The sequence below is a fragment of the Salvelinus namaycush genome, chromosome 3 (assembly GCF_016432855.1).
Source record: "Salvelinus namaycush isolate Seneca chromosome 3, SaNama_1.0, whole genome shotgun sequence".
Taxonomy (NCBI): domain Eukaryota; kingdom Metazoa; phylum Chordata; class Actinopteri; order Salmoniformes; family Salmonidae; genus Salvelinus; species Salvelinus namaycush.
In genome coordinates, this window is record NC_052309.1 from 88,488,725 (window position 1) to 88,514,002 (window position 25,278).

Below are 25,278 nucleotides of genomic sequence, written 5' to 3' on the forward strand. Positions count from 1 at the left end.
TGGATAATGTCCACCAACCCATCCCTGTCTGTTTCCACCCCCCTGTGTACCTCTCTCTGTATACACTGTCTTGTCATGGATAATGTCCACCCCCCTGTGTACCTCTCTCTGTATACACTGTCTTGTCATGGATAATGTCCACCAACCCATCCCTGTCTGTTTCCACCCCCCTGTGTACCTCTCTCTGTATACACTGTCTTGTCATGGATAATGTCCACCAACCCATCTCTGTCTGTTTCCACCCCCCTGTGTACCTCTCTCTGTATACACTGTCTTGTCATGGATAATGTCCACCAACCCACCCCTGTCTGTTTCCACCCCCCTGTGTACCTCTCTCTGTATACACTGTCTTGTCATGGATAATGTCCACCAACCCATCTCTGTCTGTTTCCACCCCCCTGTGTACCTCTCTCTGTATACACTGTCTTGTCATGGATAATGTCCACCAACCCACCCCTGTCTGTTTCCACCCCCCTGTGTACCTCTCTCTGTATACACTGTCTTGTCATGGATAATGTCCACCCCCCTGTGTACCTCTCTCTGTATACACTGTCTTGTCATGGATAATGTCCACCAACCCATCCCTGTCTGTTTCCACCCCCCTGTGTACCTCTCTCTGTATACACTGTCTTGTCATGGATAATGTCCACCAACCCATCCCTGTCTGTTTCCACCCCCCTGTGTACCTCTCTCTGTATACACTGTCTTGTCATGGATAATGTCCACCAACCCATCCCTGTCTGTTTCCACCCCCCTGTGTACCTCTCTCTGTATACACTGTCATGTCATGGATAATGTCCACCCCCCTGTGTACCTCTCTCTGTATACACTGTCTTGTCATGGATAATGTCCACCAACCCACCCCTGTCTGTTTCCACCCCCCTGTGTACCTCTCTCTGTATACACTGTCTTGTCATGGATAATGTCCACCCCCCTGTGTACCTCTCTCTGTATACACTGTCTTGCTAAAGTCTTCATACCCCTTGGATTTCTTCACATTTGATAGTGTTACAAAGTGGAATTAAAATTGATATAACTGTATTCTTTTTGTCAACAATCTACTCAAAATACTCTAATGTTAAAGTGGAGGAAAACATGTTTTATCTTTTTAAGAGTAATACAAATTACATGACTAAAATATAGTCATTGCAGAAGTATTCAGCCCCTTTGTCAAGGCAAGCCTAAATTAGTTCGGGAGTAAAATGTGGCTTAACAAATCACATAATAAGTTACATGGACTCTGTGTGAAATAATAGGGATTGACAAGACTTTTGATTGACTAACCCTTCCTCTGTCCCCCATATATACAACATCTGGAAGGTCCCTCAGTCAAGTATTACATTTCAAGCACAGATTCAACTACAAAGACCAGGGAGCTTTTTGAAAGCATTATAAAGAAGAGCAGGGATTGGTAGATGGTCAACAATAACAAATCAGACTTGTATATCTCTCTAAGCATGGTCAAGTTAATCATTATGCTGTGGATGATGTATTAAACACCCCAGACACATCAAAGCTACTGAACTGAGCTGCAGGACAGGAATGAAATCCAACGGGTATGAATACTATTTTGCAAGGCGTAGTATCTTTCCACGTTCATAATACATTTATAACCACGGCATATCACCTTTATAAGCAGTACACTTATGTGAGCTGTAGCTACAGCCATAGGACCTCCTCAGTGACGCTGCTGGGCCTTTATAATGTCTTATAAAGGCTTATAATACGTTACGTCTGTCCCTCAACAGATCCCTCCATGTGGACAGTCCCCCCCTGGTCCCATGTCTACTCTGTATACTGTTTGTCTGTCCCTCAACAGATCCCTCCATGTGGACAGTCCAGCCTAATTGGAAGGAATGGAAGTAGAGGCATAGGTGATGCACTTCCTGCTTTTACTGATGCAGGAACATAAAAGGCATGTGATACTGTATATCAGAAATTGTGTATTAGAATTATTGGCTAATGTGAAACACAGTAAAAGGGCTACACAGGAACTATGCTGGATTGACTCTGAATAAGAAATATTACCACCGGAGGATGTCTATTTACCTGTACCTGTAAATGGAACCTCATTATCTGTGTATGGTGGTGGTGACAGACCGGGACAGTAGTGGACCTAATGAAGGCTGTTACTGTAATGTACAGTGCATTCGGAAAGTATTCAGACCGTTTACTTTGTTACATTACAGCCTTATTCAAAAATAAAAATAAAATCCTCATCAATCTACGCACAATACACCATAATGAAAGAGTGAAAACAGTTTTTTAGAAATGTTTGCACATTTGTTACAAATAAAAAACAGAAATACCTTATTTACATAAGTTTCAGACCCTTTGCTATGAGACTCGAAATTGAGCTCAGGTGCATCCTGTTTCCATTGATCAGCCTTGATGTTTCGACAACTTGATTGGAGTCCACCTGTGGTAGATTAAATTGATTGGACATGATTTTGAAAAGCACACACCTGTCTACATAAGGTCCCACAGTTGACAATGCATGTCAGAGCAAAAACAAGCCTTGAGGTCAAAGGAATTGTCCATAGAGCTCTGAGACAGGATTGTGTCGAGGCACAGATCATGGGAAGGGTACAAAAAAGTATCTGCAGCATTGAGGGTCCCCAAGAACAGGGTGGTCTCCATCATTCTTAAATGGAAGAAGTTTGGAATCACCAAGACTCTTCCTAGAGCTGGCCGTCCGGCTAAACTGAGCAATCGGGGGAGAAGGGCCTTGGCCAGGGACGTGACCAAGAACCCGACAGAGCTCTAGAGTTCCTCTGTGGAGATGGTTGAACCTCCCAGAAGGACAACCATGTCTGCAGCGTTCCACCAATCAGGCCTTTATGTTAGAGTGGCCAGACGGAAGCCACTCCTCAGTAAAAGGCACATGACAGCCTGCTTGGAGTTTGCCAAAATGCACCTAAATGACTCTCAGACCATGAGAAACAAGATTCTCTGGTCTTATGAAACCAAGATTGAACTCTTTGGCCTGAATGCCAAGCATCACATCTGGAGGAAACCTGGCACCATCTCTACGGTGAAGCACAGTGGTGGCAGCATCATGCTGTGGGGATGTTTTTCAGTGGCAGAGACTTGGAGACTAGTTAGAATTGAGGGAAAGATTAACTGAGCAAAGTACAGAGAGATCCTTGATGAAAGCCTTCTCCAGAGAGCTCAGGATCTCAGACTGGGGTGAAGGTTTACCTTCCTTGAGTGGTCCCGCCAGAGCCCGGGCTTTAACCCGTTCTAACATCTCTGGAGAGACCTGAAAATAGCTGTATAGCGATGCTCCCATCCAACCTGACAGAGCTTGAGAGGATCTGCAGAGCAGAATGGGAGAAACTCCCCAAATATAGGTGTGCCAATCTTGTAGTGTCATACCCAAGAAGACTTGATGCTGTAATCACTGGCAAAGGTGCTTCAACAAAGTACTGAGTAAAGGGTCGGAATAATTATGTAAATGTGATATTTCCGTTTTTTAGTTTGGATAAATGTGCAAACATTTCTAAAAACCTGTTTTTGCTTTGTCATTATGGGGTATTGTGTGTAGATTGTTGAGGGGAAGATTTAAAAAAAAATCCATTTTAGGATAAGGCTGTAATGTAACAAAATGTTGACGTAAAATTTTTGGGGAAAAAGTCAAGGGGTCTAAATCCTTTCCAAATGCACTGTAACTGTAATGTAACTGTCATTGTGTTACTGTAATGTTACTGACCTTGTGTTACTGTAATAATATTGACAGTGTTACTGTAGTGTACCTGTCTGTGTTACTGTAATGTTACTGTAATAACTGACATTGTGTTACTGTAATATTACTGACAGTGTTACTGTAATGTAACTGCCATTGTGTTACTGTAATGTAACTGCCATTGTGTTACTGTAATGTAACAATCATTGTGTTACTGTAATATTAAAACCTGATGAGGATAGAGGGCGCTATTTACACTATGGGGGAAAAATGTGCCCAATTTAAACGGCCTCGTACTCTATTCTTGCTCGTACATATTATTATTACTATTGGATAGAAAACACTCTCTAGTTTCTAAAACCGTTTGAATTTTGTCTGTGAGTAAAACAGAACTCATTTGGCAGCACACTTTCTGACCAGGAAGTGGAAAGTCTGAAAATTATGCTCTGTTCAAGGGCCTGCCTATAAATGGGCATGACACATATGAGTATACATGCACGTCATACACCTTCCCCTAGATGTCAAGATGAAGTGAGAGAAAAAATGCAGTGTTTATCTTGGTCTGAGGTGGAATATATCATCTTGGCACGACGAGTCATCCATTTCCTGTTTTCTGGAGAGCGCCGCAGATGGACCTGGAATTTCCTTTTGAAAAGCCGTCGTTATGGGCGACTACTATCTCCGGCTTTGATTTTATTTGATACATGTCACAATATCATTGTAAAGTATGTTTTTTCAATATAGTTTTATTAGATTATTGAAATTTTTTCGGGACGTTAGGCGTGTTGCGTTGTGTGCCTTTGTTCAGAAAGGAGAGCTTCGAGCCACTTAGCCAGTGTGCTTGCTAATTCAAGAGGGAAAAACGATGTTCTAAATCCAAACAACGACTGTTCTGGACAAAGGACCCCTTGTCCAACATTCTGATGGAAGATCAGCAAAAGTAAGAAACATTTTATGATGCTATTTCATATATCTGTCGAACTGTGTACTAGTAGTTTTGCGCCCAGGTTTTGGGCACTCGGTCGACATAACGTAAGCCTTATGTGGTAAGGAAGTTATTTTTAGAATTCTAACACGGCGATTGCATTAAGAACTAGTGGATCTATCATTTCCTATACAACATGTTTTTTTTTTAATGTTTATGAATAGCTATTTGGTCAGAATAGGTGAGAGTCTAATAGAAATATCCGCACATTCTGGGAAAAAATAAGCTACGTTAGCATAATGGATAACCACTGATTTCAGCTCTAAATATGCACATTTTCGAACAAAACATAAGTGTATGTATAACCTGATGTTATAGGACTGTCATCTGAGGAAGGTTTATGAAGGTTAGTGAAAATTAATATCTTTTGCTGGTTTATTCGCTAACGCTAACGTGCCTATTGCTATCGCTAACGTGCCTTGATGAATGAATGCGGTTGTGTGTTTGGCTATTGTAGTAAGCTAATATAATGCTATATTGTGTTTTCGCTGTAAAACACTTAAAAAATCTGAAATATTGGCTGGATTCACAAGATGCTTTTCTTTCATTTGCTGTACACAATGCATTTTTCAGAAATGTTTTATGATGAGTTTTAGTTATTCCACGTTGGTCTCTATAATTACTCTGGCTGCTTCGGTGCTATTTTTTGACGGTAGCTGTGATGGTAGCTGCAATGTAAAACTGATTTATACCTCAAATATGCACATTTTTCAAACAAAACATAGATTTATTGTGTAACATGTTATAAGACTGTCATCTGATGAAGTTGTTTCTTGGTTAGTTTGGTTGGTTCTTGGTTAGTTAGGTTGGCTTTGTGCATGCTACCTGTGCTGTGAAAAATGTCTGTCCTTCTTTGTATTTGGTGGTGAGCTAACATAAATATACGTGCTGTTTTCGCTGTAAAACATTAAAAAAATCGGACATGTTGACTGGATTCACAAGATGTGTATCTTTCATTTGCTGTATTGGACTTGTTAATGTGTGAAAGTTAAATATTTCTAAAAAATATTTTTTGAATTTCGCGCTCTGCCTTTTCAGTGGAATGTGGGAGGAGTTCCGCTAGCGGAACGCCTGGGCTAGACAGGCTAACCGACTGTGTTCCTCCTGCCAGACTACCAGACCTGTGTATGGTGATTGTGACAGACAGCAGACAGACAGGGACTGTACATGTAGAGGATGTGATGCAGGCTGGAAGCAGACAGCACCACCAGGAGCTGCAGGACCTGCAGACCAAACTGTCCTTCGACGACCCCATCAACATACAGTTCACATCCGTGGGTATCCTGTTGAAAAGAAGTAGAAGAATACTTTACGCCTGATTTCCTGGAAACAGATTAAGCCAAGTCTTGGACTAAGAAGCACTTTTCATAGTGATCTCCATTGGACTAGGCTTAATCTGTGTCTGGGAAATCAGCCCTTACACATCCCCACACACACCCGAGGTAATGGAAGAACAGGATCAGCTGCAATGCAGCACCCCCTGGAGCAGTAATACTGTACTGCACAGCTCACACATATCAATACATTATTATCAACACAGTGTGTCATTACCCTCACCTACACACAAAACACATCATATCAATACATTATCTACACAAAACAGAGATTTGAAGATGAAACAATGTTAATGTTTGTTTAAAATGTTGTTGGTTGTGAACTGGAATACTGAGTTTAAGCCAGTAGGGGCTGTATCTAGAAATGCAACCATTTCAACATTTTACTGAGTTCCAGTTCATTGAAGGAAATCAGTCAATTGAAATAAATTTATTAGGCCCTAATCTATAGATTTCACATGACTGGGCAGGGGCACAGCCATGGGTGGGCCTGGAGGGCATAGGCCCAACCAATCAGAGTTTGGAGGACGTTCCGTTTTGAACTCACACATGGATAATACACCATCTGTAATGTCCTTCTGGCGGAGAAAGCCACGGTATCCTGACATTCACCGCTTGACCTAGGCTTAATCTGTGTCTGGGAAACTGGCCTTAAACCTAACTATTCCACCTCTTCCAGAATTCTACAACTGTCATTTGGAGTGCTTGCTTATCCCATGGTCTATGATGTGTCACGAACCGGCTCGAAGTTCGTAACAAAAGGGAGACAACGAATAACAAAATATATCTATTAAATAAAGTAAAGTGAATACAATTTTCAGTAGTGTGAGTGTTTTGCATGCATAAATGTGGGGTGTTGAAAGGTGCCAAAGCAAACAACCAAAAGGCCACAAAAATACCACAACAAAATCTATAAAGGTGTCTGCATGGAGTCTCCTCCATGAATGAGGAAGTGGTGTATTTATCCTGGGACACACCCGGGCCCAGGTGTGTCCCATGTCGCTGACGACTCTCCCGGCTCCGCCCACCGGCATCCTAATAAGGAAAACGAGAGCAAAGAGAAGGAATACGGCAGACGGAGTGGGAGGGTCATCACAGATGTCACCCACCTTTAACACATCACTCTGAGCTCTATGTCAGCCTGTTGCTGTGTCCCCATATATACAGGTTTGGAACTAAGCATTGTAACTCTGCCTAACAACACATTTGTACATACCAACGTTTGTCATTATTACAGTTCTATTTATTTCAGATGTCTTTATGGCATGTTTAAAATGAAGAACCTGAATTTTACTATCCAAGATCACATATCATGATGTACAATTAGTTGTCCAGTCTGTTCGATAAAACGAAATAAAGATATTGAAAAATAAGTACTGAAAGAGTTTCTGTTGCACATCACTCATGAACCGTAACATAAGAGCTTAGACTTTATTTTTGTTCTTGGTTTTATTGAAATACAGCAATATATTGCTGTAACAGACACAGACCCTTTGCAACCAATCTCTCTCCAGCTGGAACCAACACAGTCTGTCTAGGACCCTCTGTCCATCACAGACCCAGTTTCTTCTCCATCTCCTCCCTCAGTTTGATCTTCTGGATCTAGGAAAGGAGAAACACAGAGGTGATCACCACATTAGTCTGTGCTGGTATTAATATCATTAACCTGAATGACCTGATTTGTTTAATGTTGTCATGAAGCCATCCTACCTTTCCAGAGGCAGTCAGTGGATAGCTGTCCACAAACACCACATAGTGGGGGATCTTGAAGTGAGAAATCTGGAACAAGTTCAAAGAGTTACTCTTCTCGTTCACATAAGACTAGTTAAAACGACTTCAACTCAGTGGGATGACCTAAAGACTAGTTAAAACGACTTCAACTCAGTGGGATAAGCATCTGGTTAAAACGACCTCAACTCAGTGGGATAAGCATCTAGTTAAAACGACTTCAACTCAGTGTGATAACTATCTTATGTCTTGCAGGAGCCCCGTGTTCAATCCCCAGGGGACTGGTTCCTTTCTGTCTCACCTGTCCCTTGCAGAAGTCTCTGATCTCCTCTCTGCTACAGTCCTGTCCCTCCTTCAGTCTGATACAGGCACACAGCTGTTCCCCCAATCTCTCATCTCTCACGCCTATCACCTGGGGAGAAAGAGAGGTGGACAGGACAGGTAGAGATAATAAACACCTGGGGAGAAAGAGAGGTGGACAGGACAGGTAGAGATAATAAACACCTGGGGAGAAAGAGAGGTGGACAGGTAGAGATAATATAACACCTGGGGAGAAAGAGGTGGACAGGACAGGTAGAGACAATAAACACCTGGGCCTCCTGTACTTTGGGATGGGTGTGGTTCTCACCTGGGCCTCCTGTACATTGGGATGGGTGTGGTTCTCACCTGGGCCTCCTGTACTTTGGGATGGGTGTGGTTCTCACCTGGGCCTCCTGTACGTTGGGATGGGTGTGAAGGAACTGCTCTATCTCAGCAGGGTAGATGTTCTCTCCTCCACGTATGATCATGTCCTTTATACGTCCCACTATACGGCAGTACCCAAACCTGTCCAGACTGGCTAAGTCACTGTGGAGAGACATTCACAGTTGATGTTCACTCTAACTTTTCATCTGTTGTCATCCCTGTCTGGGGTCCCTGTCTGGGGTCCCCGTCTGGGGTCTCTGAATCTCTAATTTCTTACCCGGTCCTGTACCAGCGGTCTTTGGTGATAGCCTCACTGGTCTTGTCTGGGTCGTCCCAGTACCCCAGCATAACAGAGTAAGCTCTGATCAGCAGCTCTCCTGGATCCCCCAGAGGAACCACCTCTCCAGAGGACACATCCACCACCTTCGCCTGGCCAGAATAACACAGGTCTGGTTTCATATGTGTTTTAAAGGAGAAATATAAACGTTACACATACAGCATGTTGATGAATTAGGACCCTGACAGTAGACACATGACTATCTCTTCTCTGTCTCTCTCCTCTCACTTGAATTAGGACCCTGACAGTAGACACATGACCATCTCTTCTCTGTCTCTCTCCTCTCACTTGAATTAGGACCCTGACAGTAGACACATGACTATCTCTTCTCTGTCTCTCTCCTCTCACTTGAATTAGGACCCTGACAGTAGACACATGACTATCTCTTCTCTGTCTCTCTCCTCTCACTTGAATTAGGACCCTGACAGTAGACACATGACCATCTTCTCTGTCTCTCTCCTCACACACACACACACACACACACACACACACACACACACACACACACACACACACACACACACACACACACACACGTCTGGTGTCAGTTAAGGATTGATACCTCAGTGTGGTTCAGGATACATCCTACTGTCTCTGTCTTCAGTTCCTCGTTGTCTCGCGGGAAACCAAGGAATGTTACAGGGCTGTTCTCTGTGGTCCCATAGCCTATCTGGTGTTAACAAGGGAACATTATGTTATCCCATACAGATTATAAAGTGTATTATACACTCAGAGAGAAATAGATGGGAAGAACTTACTATCATATCATTGACATTCATATCAGTTTTGAGTTTCCTCATGACTTCAGAAGGACAAAGAGACCCACTCATAAACCCTGGAACACAACAACAGAAATCACAACCACCATCCTACCGGGGCACAAATACTATACTACTGCTTTATACAGCATATTAATCAACCACCACCCTTCCTAGGCACAAATACTATTACTGTATTACTAATACACTATATTACTATTAAAGGGGCAATCTGCAGTTGAAAAATAAAACAAATTGACACCCCGCAACTCTTTTGGTAAAAGAGAGAGAAAAACGCTTTCTTTCAAAATGCAGTTGCAGGAAAAACATGGTTTTGAAAAAATGGTGTTAGTTGAAGAGGGGAAGGGTCTCAGCTTTCTGGGGGTATGATCACTATTTCTCAACTCACAATATTGAGCGATAGGCACTGTTTTAAAAAACTACATTTCTGCAGAGAGCGTGAGGTACACGTTGGCGCTGAGTCCTAGGAGACTAACACTGGAATGTTTTTAGGGCATTCAATTTACTGCGATGAATCAATTACACGGCTAAACATCAGCAATATTCACAGTTAGCGATCTAGCTAATGTGTTTTGAGATTTCATTTAGTGGTGAATTAGTCCCAAATTAATTAGCCTATTAGCTAGTGCACACAAACATGTAGGCCAATGGATCTCTACTGAGCAAAACATCTGACATTTCCAGAGCCCTAGTTTGACAATAAAATAAAAAATATAGCAACAATAAGCTAATTGACGCTTCGCTAAGCCTCACCCCAGAATTTTGGGCAACCAATCGCAGCGTTCCAATGCTTGCTACTGTGATTCCTGAAATGCAGAGCCTTTTGGGGGATTTTTCTAAATTATTATTTTGTTACATTGTTTGCTAACTCAGCTGGTTAGCTAGCTCTCAGTCTCATTGACCACCAAACATTGCTAATGCTAGCTAGTTAGCTAGCTGAGCTAGTTAGCTAGCCACTTAATATAATTTGTTTTCTCTAAATGTATGTAAGCTAGCTAGGTTAGCCATATTATGAAGACAACTCATATCTGCTGTCGACATCAGGATACGATTTGAAAACACTAGTTATCTCCAAAAGTGGTTGGTAGCTTTTGACTGCATGCTGACAGTGAATTCAGAGTCATTCAGTGGCTAGCCACACTACAAACATCATTTGACCAGGTTCCTGTGAAGCATTTATAATGACAGTCCATCACAACATATCAGACAGCTTCCTAATTAGTAAGGGTCATCTGTGTTTAATTTAATTGTGTATTATTTTGAAATCATTGTCAGAGGATTTTGCCAGTGGTTGAATTGGGCTTCTCTGGAAAATGTTGTCCGAGGTTGCAACAGTACTTAGTGAATGGTTTGAGTTGTAGATGAAAATGACCTGAATCATGCAGTACTGCTTGGACATGTTTGATGATAAAATGTTATTCTTTAATCATACCATCTCCGTAAACCACAGTGAATGACTTTATAACACGATTAAAAAATGTTTCTATTGAGTGACAAGATATTGGTGCACCAGCGACCCCGACTGAAAACCACAGCGCCACCAGCCACCCCGACTGAAAACCACAGCGGCACCAGAGACCCCGACTGAAAACCACAGCGCCACCAGCGACCCCGACTGAAAACCACAGCGGCACCAGAGACCCCGACTGAAAACCACAGCGGCACCAGCGACCCCGACTGAAAACCACAGCGCCACCAGCGACCCCGACTGAAAACCACAGCGCCACCAGCGACCCCGACTGAAAACCACAGCGCCACCAGCGACCCCGACTGAAAACCACAGCGGCACCAGCGACCCCGACTGAAAACCACAGCGGCACCAGCGACCCCGACTGAAAACCACAGCGGCACCAGCGACCCCGACTGAACACCACAGCGCCACCAGCGACCCCGACTGAACACCACAGCGCCACCAGCGACCCCGACTGAAAACCACAGCGCCACCAGCGACCCCGACTGAAAACCACAGCGCCACCAGCGACCCCGACTGAAAACCACAGCGCCACCAGCGACCCCGACTGAAAACCACAGCGGCACCAGCGACCCCGACTGAAAACCACAGCGGCACCAGCGACCCCGACTGAAAACCACAGCGGCACCAGAGACACCGACTGAAAACCACAGCGGCACCAGAGACACCGACTGAAAACGATAGCGGCACCAGATACACCGACTTAAAATGATAGCGGCACCAGAGACACCAACCGAAAATGATAGTCAAGAGCCTCAAAACATGGTTAAAACAGGGCTCCAGACTAACGGTTACAATGTTTTCAAACATTGGAGTAAAACAGACTTGTATTTTTGGTTATGGTGGGGTACGACAGCTGAACTAAGCTGGCATTAGTATGTTATATTCTTCAAGAATCAATGGGTACATGAATTTAATTTAAAAGTCCAAAGAATGGATGTATCAGATTGCCCCTTTAAGCTTACACTTTACCATAACAATTAAGTTTATTTGTATTTATTTCCAGCCAGCCAACAAACAACATTCTACACAAACATAAACTTTAAATCTCTCACCAGATTCAACTGATGACAGGTCATACTTGTGTAGGTCAGGCTGTCCAAGCATGTCAATGTACATGGTAGGAGTTCCGTAGAGGAAATTACACCTGAAACAGAGAACATATGAAGAGGTATTTAGTGTTCTACAGAGGTTCATTCTCAATGTGCTCAGTGGCAGCCATTTATATTATTCTTATTACAACAGACTGACATGAAATATCTCTATTGTAAGACTCCAGGATGTGTAAGTCACTTAAAGAAGCGGTTCCTAAACTTTTTTACTACACCCCCACCTTTCATTCTGGATGGCCTCCAGGTTGGCACGACTGTTGTACCCAGCAGAGGGGAAGACCAGGGTGATGCCATGCAGTGCCAAACACATCGCTCCTAACACTGAGCCCATGCAGTGGTACAGGGGTACAGGAACACACGCTCTTATAGGCTGAGGGGGAAGCAAAAAGAGCAGAGGTTACATGAGAAAGAGAAAAGTAGAAAGAGAGAGAGCCACAGAGAGAGAGCCACATAGACAGAGAGAGAGAGAGAGCCACAGAGAGAGAGAGAGCCACAGAGAGAGAGAGAGCCACAGAGAGAGAGAGCCACAGAGAGAGAGCCACAGAGAGAGAGAGACACAGAGAGAGAGCCACAGAGAGAGAGCCACATAGACAGAGAGAGAGAGAGAGCCACAGAGAGAGAGAGAGCCACAGAGAGAGAGAGAGCCACAGAGAGAGAGCCACAGAGAGAGAGAGCCACAGAGAGAGAGCCACAGAGAGAGAGCCACATAGACAGAGAGAGAGAGAGAGCCACAGAGAGAGAGAGAGCCACAGAGAGAGAGAGCCACAGAGAGAGAGAGAGCCACAGAGAGAGAGAGAGCCACAGAGAGAGAGAGACACAGAGAGAGCGACAGAGAGAGAGAGAGCCACAGAGAGAGAGAGCCACAGAGAGAGAGAGCCACAGAGAGAGAGAGAGCCACAGAGAGAGAGAGAGCCACAGAGAGAGAGAGAGCCACAGAGAGAGAGAGACACAGCGAGAGCGACAGAGAGAGACAGATAATAATAGTCGTATGTCTCCACTGACCCTCCAGTTGAATCCCAGACGTAGACCCACCAAATAGGCGTTGTTGACGATGTTGTGGTGGGAGAGGGTGGCACCTTTAGGACTTCCTGTTGTTCCCTACAGACCAGTAGACATCAGACAAATACTGTTGTTACCTACAGACCAGTAGACATCAGACAGACTAATACTGTTGTTCCCTACAGACCAGTAGACATCAGACAGACTAATACTGGTGTTCTCTACAGACCAGTAGACATCAGACAGACTAATACTGTTGTTCCCTACAGACCAGTAGACATCAGACAGACTAATACTGTTGTTCCCTACAGACCAGTAGACATCAGGCTAATACTGTTGTTCCCTACAGACCAGTAGACATCAGACTAATACTGTTGTTCTCTACAGACCAGTAGACATCAGACAAATACTGTTGTTCTCTACAGACCAGTAGACATCAGACTAATATTGTTGTTCTCTACAGACCAGTAGACATCAGACTAATACTGTTGTTACCTACAGACCAGTAGACATCAGACTAATACTGTTGTTCTCTACAGACCAGTAGACAGACTAATACTGTTGTTCCCTACAGACCAGTAGACATCAGACTAATACTGTTGTTCTCTACAGACCAGTAGACATCAGACTAATACTGTTGTTCTCTACAGACCAGTAGACATCAGACAGACTAATACTGTTGTTCTCTACAGACCAGTAGACATCAGACTAATACTGTTGTTCTCTACAGACCAGTAGACATCAGACAAATACTGTTGTTCTCTACAGACCAGTAGACATCAGACAGACTAATACTGTTGTTCTCTACAGACCAGTAGACATCAGACAGACTAATACTGTTGTTCCCTACAGACCAGTAGACATCAGACTAATACTGTTGTTCTCTACAGACCAGTAGACATCAGACTAATAATGTTGTTCCCTACAGACCAGTAGACATCAGACTAATACTGTTGTTCCCTACGGACCAGTAGACATCAGACAGACTAATACTGTTGTTCCCTACAGACCAGTAGACATCAGACTAATACTGTTGTTCTCTACAGACCAGTAGACATCAGACTAATACTGTTGTTACCTACAGACCAGTAGACATCAGACTAATACTGTTGTTCCCTACAGACCAGTAGACATCAGACTAATACTGTTGTTCTCTACAGACCAGTAGACATCAGACTAATACTGTTGTTACCTACAGACCAGTAGACATCAGACTAATACTGTTGTTCCCTACAGACCAGTAGACATCAGACTAATACTGTTGTTCTCTACAGACCAGTAGACATCAGACAGACTAATACTGTTGTTCCCTACAGACCAGTAGACATCAGACAGACTAATACTGTTGTTCCCTACAGACCAGTAGACATCAGACAGACTAATACTGTTGTTCCCTACAGACCAGTAGACATCAGACAGACTAATACTGTTGTTCTCTACAGACCAGTAGACAGACTAATACTGTTGTTCTCTACAGACCAGTAGACATCAGACTAATACTGTTGTTCTCTACAGACCAGTAGACATCAGACTAATACTGTTGTTACCTACAGACCAGTAGACATCAGACTAATACTGTTGTTCCCTACAGACCAGTAGACATCAGACTAATACTGTTGTTCCCTACAGACCAGTAGACATCAGACTAATACTGTTGTTCCCTACAGACCAGTAGACATCAGACAGACTAATACTGTTGTTCCCTACAGACCAGTAGACATCAGACAGACAGACTAAATACTCAGACATAAACAATGAATACCTGTTGTGTTTTGTGTGTAGGTGAGGGTAATGACACACTGTGTTGATAATAATGTATTGATATGTGTTTTGTGTGTAGGTGAGGGTAATGACACACTGTGTTGATAATAATGTATTGATGTGTGAGCTGTGCAGTACAGTATTACTGCTCCAGGGGGCGCTGCATTGCAGCTGATCCTGTTCTTCCATTACCTCGGGTGTGGGGATGTGTAAGGGCTGATTTCCCAGATACATATTAAGCCTAGTCCAATGGAGATCACTATGAAAAGTGCCTCTTTGTCCAAGACTTGGCTCAATCTGTGTCCAGGAAATCAGGCGTAAAGTATTCTTCTACTTCTTTTCAACAGGATACCCACGGATGTGAACTGTATGTTGATGGGGTCGTCGAAGGACAGTTTGGTCTGCAGCTCCTGCAGCTCCTGGTGGTGCTGTCTGCTTCCAGCCTGCATCACATCCTCTACATGTACAGTCCCTGTCTGTCTGCTGTCTGTCACAATCACCATACACAGGTCTGGTAGTCTGGCAGGAGGAACACAGTAGGTACATTACAGTAACACAATGACCATTACATTACAGTAACACAATGACAGGTACATTACAGTAACATTACAGTAACAGCCTTCATTAGGACCACTACTGTCCCTGTCTGTCACCATCACCATACACAGATAATGAGGTTCCATTTACAGGTACAGGTAAATAGACATCCTCCGGTGGTAATATTTCTTATTCAGAGTCAATCCAGCATAGTTCCTGTGTAGCCCTTCTACTGTGTTTGATATGAGCCAGGTAATGCCAGGGTTTGTGGAGGGAGGCTAGGGCCATGAGAGTGTATAGCAGTGTTATTAAAACAAAAATGTTTTATTGTCACATACATCGGATAGGGGCAGTGCCCCAACACTCTAACCGCTAGTCTACCTGCCGCCCCTACACTCTAACCGCTAGTCTACCTGCCGCCCCTACACTCTAACCGCTAGTCTACCTGCCGCCCCAACACTCTAACCGCTAGTCTACCTGCTGCCCCAACACTCTAACCGATAGTCTACCTGCCGCCCCTACACTCTAACCGCTAGTCTACCTGCTGCCCCTACACTCTAACCGCTAGTCTACCTGCTGCCCCTACACTCTAACCGCTAGTCTACCTGCCGCCCCAACACTCTAACCGCTAGTCTACCTGCCGCCCCAACACTCTAACCGCTAGTCTACCTGCTGCCCCAACACTCTAACCGCTAGTCTACCTGCCGCCCCAACACTCTAACCGCTAGTCTACCTGCTGCCCCTACACTCTAACCGCTAGTCTACCTGCTGCCCTTATACAGTAACTGTCTGCGGTAACTGTCTGCAGTAACTGTCTGCGGCAACTGTCTGCAGTAACTGTCTGCGGCAACTGTCTGCGGCAACTGTCTGCGGCAACTGTCTGCGGCAACTGTCTGCGGCAACTGTCTGCGGCAACTGTCTGCGGTAACTGTCTGCGGTAACTGTCTGTAGACCTATGCTATATGTTAGTATATTACTGGTTTATCCTGCTAGTTACTGGTTTACTTTATGGTGCAGTAGTAAAATATTAACATACACATCTGTTGATTCAGTCATGATGCAGTAGTACAATATGTATGCTGACTCACTCATGGTCCAATAGTACAATATTAACATACCTGTATGTTGACTCAGTCATGATGCAGTAGTAAAATATTAACATACCTGGAGCTCCTAAAGACCCCTGACTCCGCTGTGTCCATCTCTGGGCAGATCTGTCTCAGCGTGTCACAGAACCTCTGGGTCTTAAACTGGGTGGGACACACCACAGCTTTACACTGCACCTACAGAGACAGACAGAACCACTGGGTCTTAAACTGGGTGGGACACAGACAGCACCAGGGTCAGGATCAGCTATTCATTCAGTCAATCCAGGAAGTGTAAAACAACACGGTTCTGGACAAGAACAAACCTTCCCCAGGGTGTACTCCAGCTCCTTCAGCTGATAGGCTGGGTTTATTGACACCTGGAGAGATTAGAACAATACTTTAATATCAGGAACAATAGATCCTAACAGATAATACATATTCATTTTAGAATCTAATATCACAGCTCATCTTCACCAGTATGATGCCAGCCTTGGCTGTGGCAAACTGAAACAGGATCCAGTGGTATGTGTTGGGCCCCCAGACTCCTAGTCTGTCCCCTCTCTTCAGACCCAGGGCCAGGAGACCTGCAGCAGCCTGGTCAACCTGGGGAGGAGGGAGACCATGACCCAGGTAGTAATATACAGGATGATATCCCTATATGTAAAGGCATTCTGCACTTTGTGTTTATGAGTATGTGTATAAATGTAATGGAATATATTATTACAAAGCTGTTTATGTTTCTGTTGTTTTACCATGGATGACCTAGTTAGCAGGCCTCAGGGTGTTTCACCATGGATGACCTAGTTAGCAGGCCTCAGGGTGTTTCACCATGGATGACCTAGTTAGCAGGCCTCAGGATGTTTCACCATGGATGACCTAGTTAGCAGGCCTCAGGGTGTTTCACCATGGATGACCTAGTTAGCAGGCCTCAGGGTGTTTCACCATGGATGACCTAGTTAGCAGGCCTCAGGGTGTTTCACCATGGATGGCCTAGTTAGCAGGCCTCAGGGTGTTTCACCGTGGATGACCTAGTTAGCAGGCCTCAGGGTGTTTCACCGTGGATGGCATAGTTAGCAGGCCTCAGGGTGTTTCACCGTGGATGACCTAGTTAGAAGGCCTCAGGGTGTTTCACCATGGATGACCTAGTTAGCAGGCCTCAGGGTGTTTCACCATGGATGACCTAGTTAGCAGGCTGCTCAGGGTGTTTCACCATGGATGACCTAGTTAGCAGGCTGCTCAGGGTGTTTCACCATGGATGACCTAGTTAGCAGGCCTCAGGGTGTTTCACCATGGTAGTTAGCAGGCCTCAGGGTGTTTCACCGTGGTAGTTAGCAGGCCTCAGGGTGTTTCACCATGGATGACCTTGTTAGCAGGCTGCTCAGGGTGTTTCACCATGGATGACCTAGTTAGCAGGCCTCAGGGTGTTTCACCATGGTAGTTAGCAGGCCTCAGGGTGTTTCACCATGGTAGTTAGCAGGCCTCAGGGTGTTTCACCATGGTAGTTAGCAAGCCTCAGGGTGTTTCACCATGGATGACCTAGTTAGCAGGCCTCGGGGTGTTTCACCATGGATGACCTAGTTAGCAGGCCTCGGGGTGTTTCACCATGGATGACCTAGTTAGCAGGCCTCGGGGTGTTTCACCATGGATGACCTAGTTAGCAGGCCTCGGGGTGTTTCACCATGGATGACCTAGTTAGCAGGCCTCGGGGTGTTTCACCATGGATGACCTAGTTAGCAGGCCTCGGGGTGTTTCACCATGGATGACCTAGTTAGCAGGCCTCGGGGTGTTTCACCATGGATGACCTAGTTAGCAGGCCTCAGGGTGTTTCACCATGGATGACCTAGTTAGCAGGCCTCAGGGTGTTTCACCAAGGATGACCTAGTTAGCAGGCCTCAGGGTGTTTCACCATGGATGACCTAGTTAGCAGGCCTCAGGGTGTTTTACCATGGATTACCTAGTTAGCAGGCCTCAGGGTGTTTCACCATGGATGACCTAGTTAGCAGGCCTCAGGGTGTTTCACCAAGGATGACCTAGTTAGCAGGCCTCGGGGTGTTTCACCATGGATGACCTAGTTAGCAGGCCTCGGGGTGTTTCACCATGGATGACCTAGTTAGCAGGCCTCGGGGTGTTTCACCATGGATGACCTAGTTAGCAGGCCTCGGGGTGTTTCACCATGGATGACCTAGTTAGCAGGCCTCGGGGTGTTTCACCATGGATGACCTAGTTAGCAGGCCTCAGGGTGTTTCACCATGGATGACCTAGTTAGCAGGCCTCAGGGTGTTTCACCATGGATGACCTAGTTAGCAGGCCTCAGGGTGTTTCACCATGGATGACCTAGTTAGCAGGCCTCAGGGCCTCAGGGACAGATTTTCCCTATTTATTCCATGTTACTATCTGTCTGCTTAGATGTTTAACTAGTGGTAGTCAATAGTTTCCCAACAATACACTGACACATAATAGTTATGTTACTATTTGGTAAACCACCAATCAAATGCACTGACAGATAATAGTTATGTTACTATTTGGTAAACCACCAATCAAATGCACTGACAGATAATAGTTATGTTACTATTTGGTAAACCACCAATCAAATGCACTGACACATAATAGTTATGTTACTATTTGGTAAACCACCAATCAAATACACTGACAGATAGGCCTGCTAAATGTGCTTTGAACAGAGTTAATGGCCTGACAGTAATGGTCTCTAGATATGATGAAATAGATTAGAAGAGAGGGTGGATGAAAGACCTACGTCCTCCTGAAACTGGGAGAAGGTCTTACGGACTCCATCCTGCAGGAAGACCAGGGCCTCTCTGTGGGGCCAGCGGTCGGCTGCAGCCTGAAGACTCTGACCCACCGTCTGGCCCAGCAGGGACACTGAGGAGGCCCCATGGACGTAGCTGACGCTCTGCCCTGGGATCAGGGGGGGACTGTCCACATGGAGGGACCTGTTGAGGGACAGACGTAAACAGTATACAGAGTAGACCTGGGTCAAATACATGTGGGAAATACTTGGAAGCTGTTTTTAGGTGCACTTGATAACACTTTGGAGTTTGGACATCGAGGACTATTTAATTGGTTCCATTGTACCAGGCAAACTACAGTAGACACAACCAAATTAATTCAGCTCAAGTATTTGACATATGTACTGTAGTTGACCAAAGTCTGATAGAGAGATAAACAGGGAGTAAACACAGAGACATGGGTTGGTACACAGAGAGACATGGGTCGGTCAACAGAGAGACATGGGTCGGTACACAGAGAGACATGGGTCGGTACACAGAGAGACATGGGTCGGTCAACAGAGAGACGTGTCGGTACACAGAGAGACATGTGTCGGTACACAGAGAGACATGTGTCGGTACACAGAGAGACATGTGTCGGTACACAGAGAGACATGTGTCGGTACACAGAGAGACCGATGGGTCGGTACACAGAGAGACCGATGGGTCGGTACACAGAGAGACCGATGGGTCGGTACACAGAGAGACCGATGGGTCGGTACACAGAGAGACCGATGGGTCGGTACACAGAGACCGATGGGTCGGAACACAGAGACCGATGGGTCGGAACACAGAGACCGATGGGTCGGAACACAGAGACCGATGGGTCGGAACACAGAGACCGATGGGTTGGAACAGAGAGCGATGGGTTGGAACAGAGAGCGATGGGTTGGAACAGGAGCGATGGGTTGGAACAGACAGCGATGGGTTGGAACAGAGAGAGATGGGTTGGTAAAAAGAGAGGGAGTAGACATTTACATTTTAGTCATTTAGCAGACGCTCTTATCCAGAGAGACCTACATGAGCAATTAGGGTTAAATGCCTTGCTCAAGGCCACATCGATAGATTTATCACCTAGTCGGCTCTTGGGATTCAAACTAGAGACCTTTTGCTTACTGGCCCATTGCTCTTAACCACTAGGCTACCTGCCGCCCAGACACAGAGGGATGGGTTGGTACAGAGAGAGGGAGTAGAAACAGAGGGATAGGTTTGGTTTACAGACAGTAGAGTTGACTGTGAGAGTTCCTTATCCATGACAGTAGTCTCTTTTGAAACATCTCAGACCCAACCTCCTGTAGTGTTCCCTGACTGTGGTTTCATAGTGGACCCCTCTCCACTGTTCTCTCCACTGTTCTCTCCCCTCTCCACTGTTCTCTCCCCCTCTCCACTGTTCTCTCCCCCTCTCCACTGTTCTCTCCCCCTCTCCACTGTTCTCTCCCCCTCTCCACTGTTCTCTCAGGAGGCGTTGGGAAAACAGCACAGATACGGCCCACCTCACTCACTCACTATTCTCCCATCAGGTCACAGGACACGTGAAGTCTTTCAGAGGGGAAACCAGAGATAATGGATACGTGCAAACATGTGCCGTGCCAAGTCAACCACGCTGAACCCTGTTCCTTACAGCCAAGACAACCACACTGAACCCCGTTCCTTACAGCCAAGACAACCACGCTGAACCCCGTTCCTTACAGCCAAGACAACCACACTGAACCCCGTTCCTTACAGCCAAGACAACCACACTGAACCCCGTTCCTTACAGCCAAGACAACCACGCTGAACCCCGTTCCTTACAGCCAAGACAACCACGCTGAACCCCGTTCCTTACAGCCAAGACAACCACACTGAACCCCGTTCCTTACAGCCAAGACAACCACACTGAACCCCGTTCCTTACAGCCAAGACAACCACGCTGAACCCCGTTCCTTACAGCCAAGACAACCACGCTGAACCCCGTTCCTTACAGCCAAGACAACCACGCTGAACCCTGTTCCTTACAGCCAAGACAACCACGCTGAACCCCGTTCCTTACAGCCAAGACAACCACGCTGAACCCCGTTCCTTACAGCCAAGACAACCACGCTGAACCCCGTTCCTTACAGCCAAGACAACCACGCTGAACCCTGTTCCTTACAGCCAAGACAACCACGCTGAACCCCGTTCCTTAAAGCCAAGACAACCACGCTGAACCCTGTTCCTTACAGCCAAGACAACCACGCTGAACCCCGTTCCTTACAGCCAAGACAACCACGCTGAACCCCGTTCCTTACAGCCAAGACAACCACGCTGAACCCCGTTCCTTACAGCCAAGACAACCACGCTGAACCCCGTTCCTTACAGCCAAGACAACCACGCTGAACCCCGTTCCTTACAGCCAAGACAACCACGCTGAACCCCGTTCCTTACAGCCAAGACAACCACGCTGAACCCCGTTCCTTACAGCCAAGACAACCACACTGAACCCGGTTCCTTACAGCCAAGACAACCACGCTGAACCCCGTTCCTTACAGCCAAGACAACCACGCTGAACCCCGTTCCTTACAGCCAAGACAACCACGCTGAACCCCGTTCCTTACAGCCAAGACAACCACACTGAACCCCGTTCCTTACAGCCAAGACCATCAAGCTGAACCCCGTTCCTTACAGCCAAGACAACCACGCTGAACCCCGTTCCTTACAGCCAAGACAACCACACTGAACCCGGTTCCTTACAGCCAAGACAAAGCAGAAACTGAGTTGGACAATCTAAGTAAAAACATATTTTAAAAACATGTTTCTGAAAAGGATTGTTTCTATAGTATGCAGTGACTTGAACATGGCTCAGCAGGCATTGAAAGACATTACCCTCAGTCTGAATACTAGTCAAGACACATACAGGCCATCAGGTCCATACTCTACAGTTGACGGATCATAGCGATCACTGCGACTGTAATTGACTACATTGAAATGGGATTGACCCCACTAGTGGTGTGCTCTATAGGTCTGAATGACAAAATGTCATCTACAATCTATGTCAAAGGTGGGCTTTAGAAAGGAATCTCAACTTGCAAAATGACAGAGAAATAATCCAGTTAGTCTGTTTATGTATGACAATGTCAAGAGAGCTGACCTACCTACAGCACCAGAGCCAGGTTGGGTTCCCAGGTGTCTTGTGTAGTGAGGAGACCACCTGTAGAGGTTGTAACACAGCCCTTCTAGAGAACACACTGAGCTGTCTGAGGTGAGCTGCCCTGGACCTCAGTAGCGAGGAGCTGATCCACACCGCTGACATGGCCTCAGTCACCTCTGAAAATAAGACCCCATTTATTATGTTCTGAATCCATTTAGACCCCTTGTTAAAAATGTTGGCTTAAAATCTTCCTACATGTCAGAAAAACATGAGAAGGGACATGTACAAATGCAGATTTTTGGCATTTTAGAAAGTCTTAATTCATATTATAAATCTGATTTAATTAATTTTCCCATGTGGTTTCTATTAAAAGGAGGCACTTTATTTAGCAGGTTTTTGAAATTCAATATTGGCGCACAATTCCTATGTAAAATATCAAAGGAAAGCAAAAGGCACTCTATTCGTGGAATGACCCATCTAGAAAGTCGATGACCATTGAAATGCTTTGGGTTTTAAGCTAATATTGGTTGCAGTACAAATAGTATGAATAGTATCAAACAGGAACCTGCACATTCTATAGTTGGATAACTTCGGATGGGGCCACAGTGTCTCCTGACCCCTCCTGTCTCAGCCTCCAGTATTTATGCTGCAGTAGTTTGTGTCGGGGGGCTAGGGTCAGTTGGTTATACCTGGAGTACTTCTCCTGTCTTATCCAGTGTCCTGTGTGAATTTAAGTATGCTCTCTCTAATTCTCTCGTTCTCTCTTTCTTTCTCTCTCTCTGAGAACCTGAGCCCTAGGACCATACGTCAGGACTACCGGGCATGATGACTCCTTGCTGTCCCCAGTCCGCCTGGCCTTGCTGCTATTCCAGTTTCAACTGTTCTGCCTGCGGTTACGGAACCCCTACCTGTCCCAGACCTGCTGTTTTCAACTCTTAATGATCGGCTATGAAAAGCCAACTGAGATTTATTCCTGATTATTATTTGACCATGCTTGTCATTTATGAACATTTTGAAAATCTTGGCTCTCTCTAATTTTCTCCTTCTCTCTTTCTTTCTCTCGGAGGACCTGAGCCCTAGGACCATACGTCGGGACTACCGGGCGTGGTGACTCCTTGCTGTCCCCAGTCCGCCTGGCCTTGCTGCTATTCCAGTTTCAACTGTTCTGCCTGCGGTTATGGAACCGCTACCTGTCCCAGACCTGTTGTTTTTCAACTCTTAATGATCGGCTATGAAAAGCCAACTGAAAATTATTCATGATTATTATTTGACCATGCTTGTCACTTATGAACATTTTTGAACATCTTGGCATAGTTCTGTTATAATCTCCACCCGGCACAGCCAGAAGAGGACTGGCCACCCCTCATAGCCTGGTTCCTCTCTAGGTTTCTTCCTAGGTTTTGGCCTTTCTAGGGAGTTTTTCCTAGCCACCGTGCTTCTACACCTGCATTACTAGCTGTTTGGGGTTTTAGGCTGGGTTTCTGTACAGCACTTCGAGATATTAGCTGATGTACGAAGGGCTATATAAAAAAATAAACTTGATTGATAACGTATGTGCTTTCAGCATGCACATGACAAGTGTCAGATTTCCCGCAAGCACATTAATAAGAAGTACGTCGAATTTCTAAAGCAGTTGTTGCGTTCAGCAAGCGCATCTATCTAAAATCATGTTGCGGCTACATAGGATACTCAATGCAACACATTTGCTGTGAACATTTACTTCTGAATAACACGTCATTACAAAATAGATTACTCGCACTTCTTATTTGGGCTTGGTAATGGGTAGGCTATCGCTATGTCGTTACACATAACAAGAGTTTTCAAACCATATTTGCATGATAAATTATTGTAACTTTTCTGAACAGATCCTTACAGTAAATGACAAAATGTGCTCTAACTTCAGAAAACTTTTCTCCGATCTTTTCAAGTATAACATACGTAAGTTTCCCTACCAGAAAACACGCGATACCGTAAAGTGTTGTGTATTCGCGTACAGAAATTCAGGAGGAAACTGAAGAACGGATGGCTCAACAATGTTATAGGCTTGACTGCGTTTTGTAACAGTCCGCTCACTGGCCCGCAGTGACGTTCCTGGTACAACCTGTTACGAAACACGACGTGCGCAATCTGCTTGCGTATGTCCTTATTGCGCATGTCCAACATAAAAACCCAGCTGTCAAGGCGAGTAAATTAAAATGTCTTTATTTTCTGGCTAGGTAGCAAGCTATTTTCTTCTTTGGAATACGTTTTTGAAAGCTAATGTCCAAATCACTGTTATTAAGAGTTTTCTACAACTCTAACTTTGTAGTTTGATGCTATTTACAGAAATCGATTACGCTCAAATCAAATGTATTTATATAGCCCTTCTTACATCAGCTGATATCTCAAAGTGCTGTACAGAATCCCAGCCTAAAACCCCAAACAGCAAGCAATGCAGGTGTAGAAGCACCCAAGCTAAGTTATTTAGCAAGCTATTTTTAAGTTAGCTCGATTCTTCTGTATAGAGCCATAGCTAGCTGGCATAATCATTAGACAAGGAATCCTTCACCTGCTACGACCTAGCAACTGACATAAATCCCATGATTTATTGATCACCCAGTTATATCTGTAGTTTTTGTAGAAGCACGACTGAAGTAGAAAATAATTTGTTTATCTTTTACATTGCCTGGATTCTGTGAATATGTACTGCACTTTGATGAAAGTAAAGCCATTTACAATTGTCTGTCCCCACACCCAGTTAGACGGGGTACCTACGAGCGTCATTCTGCTTCACAATGCCCTGGGGTACGTAAAGTAGTGATTTTACGTCACACTCACGTTGTTGGCCACTTTTGTCTGAATTGTTTTTAATAAAATATATTTGTATTTCATTGTCATGTATTCATT

The 25,278-nt window shown here is 45.0% G+C and overlaps 1 protein-coding gene across 2 annotated transcripts; it reads right to left on the reverse strand.

The window, feature by feature from the left end:
* Window positions 1–7,447: 7,447 nt before the first annotated feature.
* On the reverse strand, window positions 7,448–24,561 carry LOC120041848 (medium-chain acyl-CoA ligase ACSF2, mitochondrial-like). Of its 2 annotated transcripts, none has more exons than XM_038986719.1 (17): window positions 24,345–24,561; window positions 22,397–22,568; window positions 19,256–19,451; window positions 16,975–17,103; window positions 16,824–16,877; window positions 16,577–16,695; window positions 15,232–15,394; window positions 13,118–13,213; window positions 12,337–12,485; window positions 12,059–12,150; window positions 9,512–9,588; window positions 9,316–9,423; window positions 8,694–8,845; window positions 8,437–8,578; window positions 8,034–8,144; window positions 7,715–7,783; window positions 7,448–7,606 (listed from the first exon to the last, which is right to left on the reverse strand). In XM_038986719.1, the coding sequence occupies exons 1-17, from the start codon at window positions 24,553–24,555 to the stop codon at window positions 7,556–7,558; spliced, it is 2,091 nt and encodes a 696-aa protein (XP_038842647.1). In that variant the 5' UTR covers window positions 24,556–24,561; the 3' UTR covers window positions 7,448–7,555. The 2 variants fall into 2 exon arrangements, with proteins under 2 accessions (XP_038842647.1, XP_038842652.1); XM_038986724.1 differs by having other exon boundaries at window positions 24,266–24,359.
* Window positions 24,562–25,278: the final 717 nt, after the last annotated feature.

What these genes read in the sequence shown, in the direction of transcription:
- LOC120041848 (XM_038986719.1), bottom strand. Translation starts at nt 24,555, where the DNA reads ATGTTGGACATGCGCAATAAGGACATACGCAAGCAGATTGCGCACGTC. An exon ending in ACCTGGCTCTGGTGCTGTAG is followed by an intron (nt 19,452 to 22,396) that starts GTAGGTCAGCTC and finishes GTCCCTCAACAG; the next exon opens with GTCCCTCCATGTGGACAGTC. An exon ending in CCTGTCATCAGTTGAATCTG is followed by an intron (nt 9,589 to 12,058) that starts GTGAGAGATTTA and finishes GTTGTGTTCCAG; the next exon opens with GGTTTATGAGTGGGTCTCTT.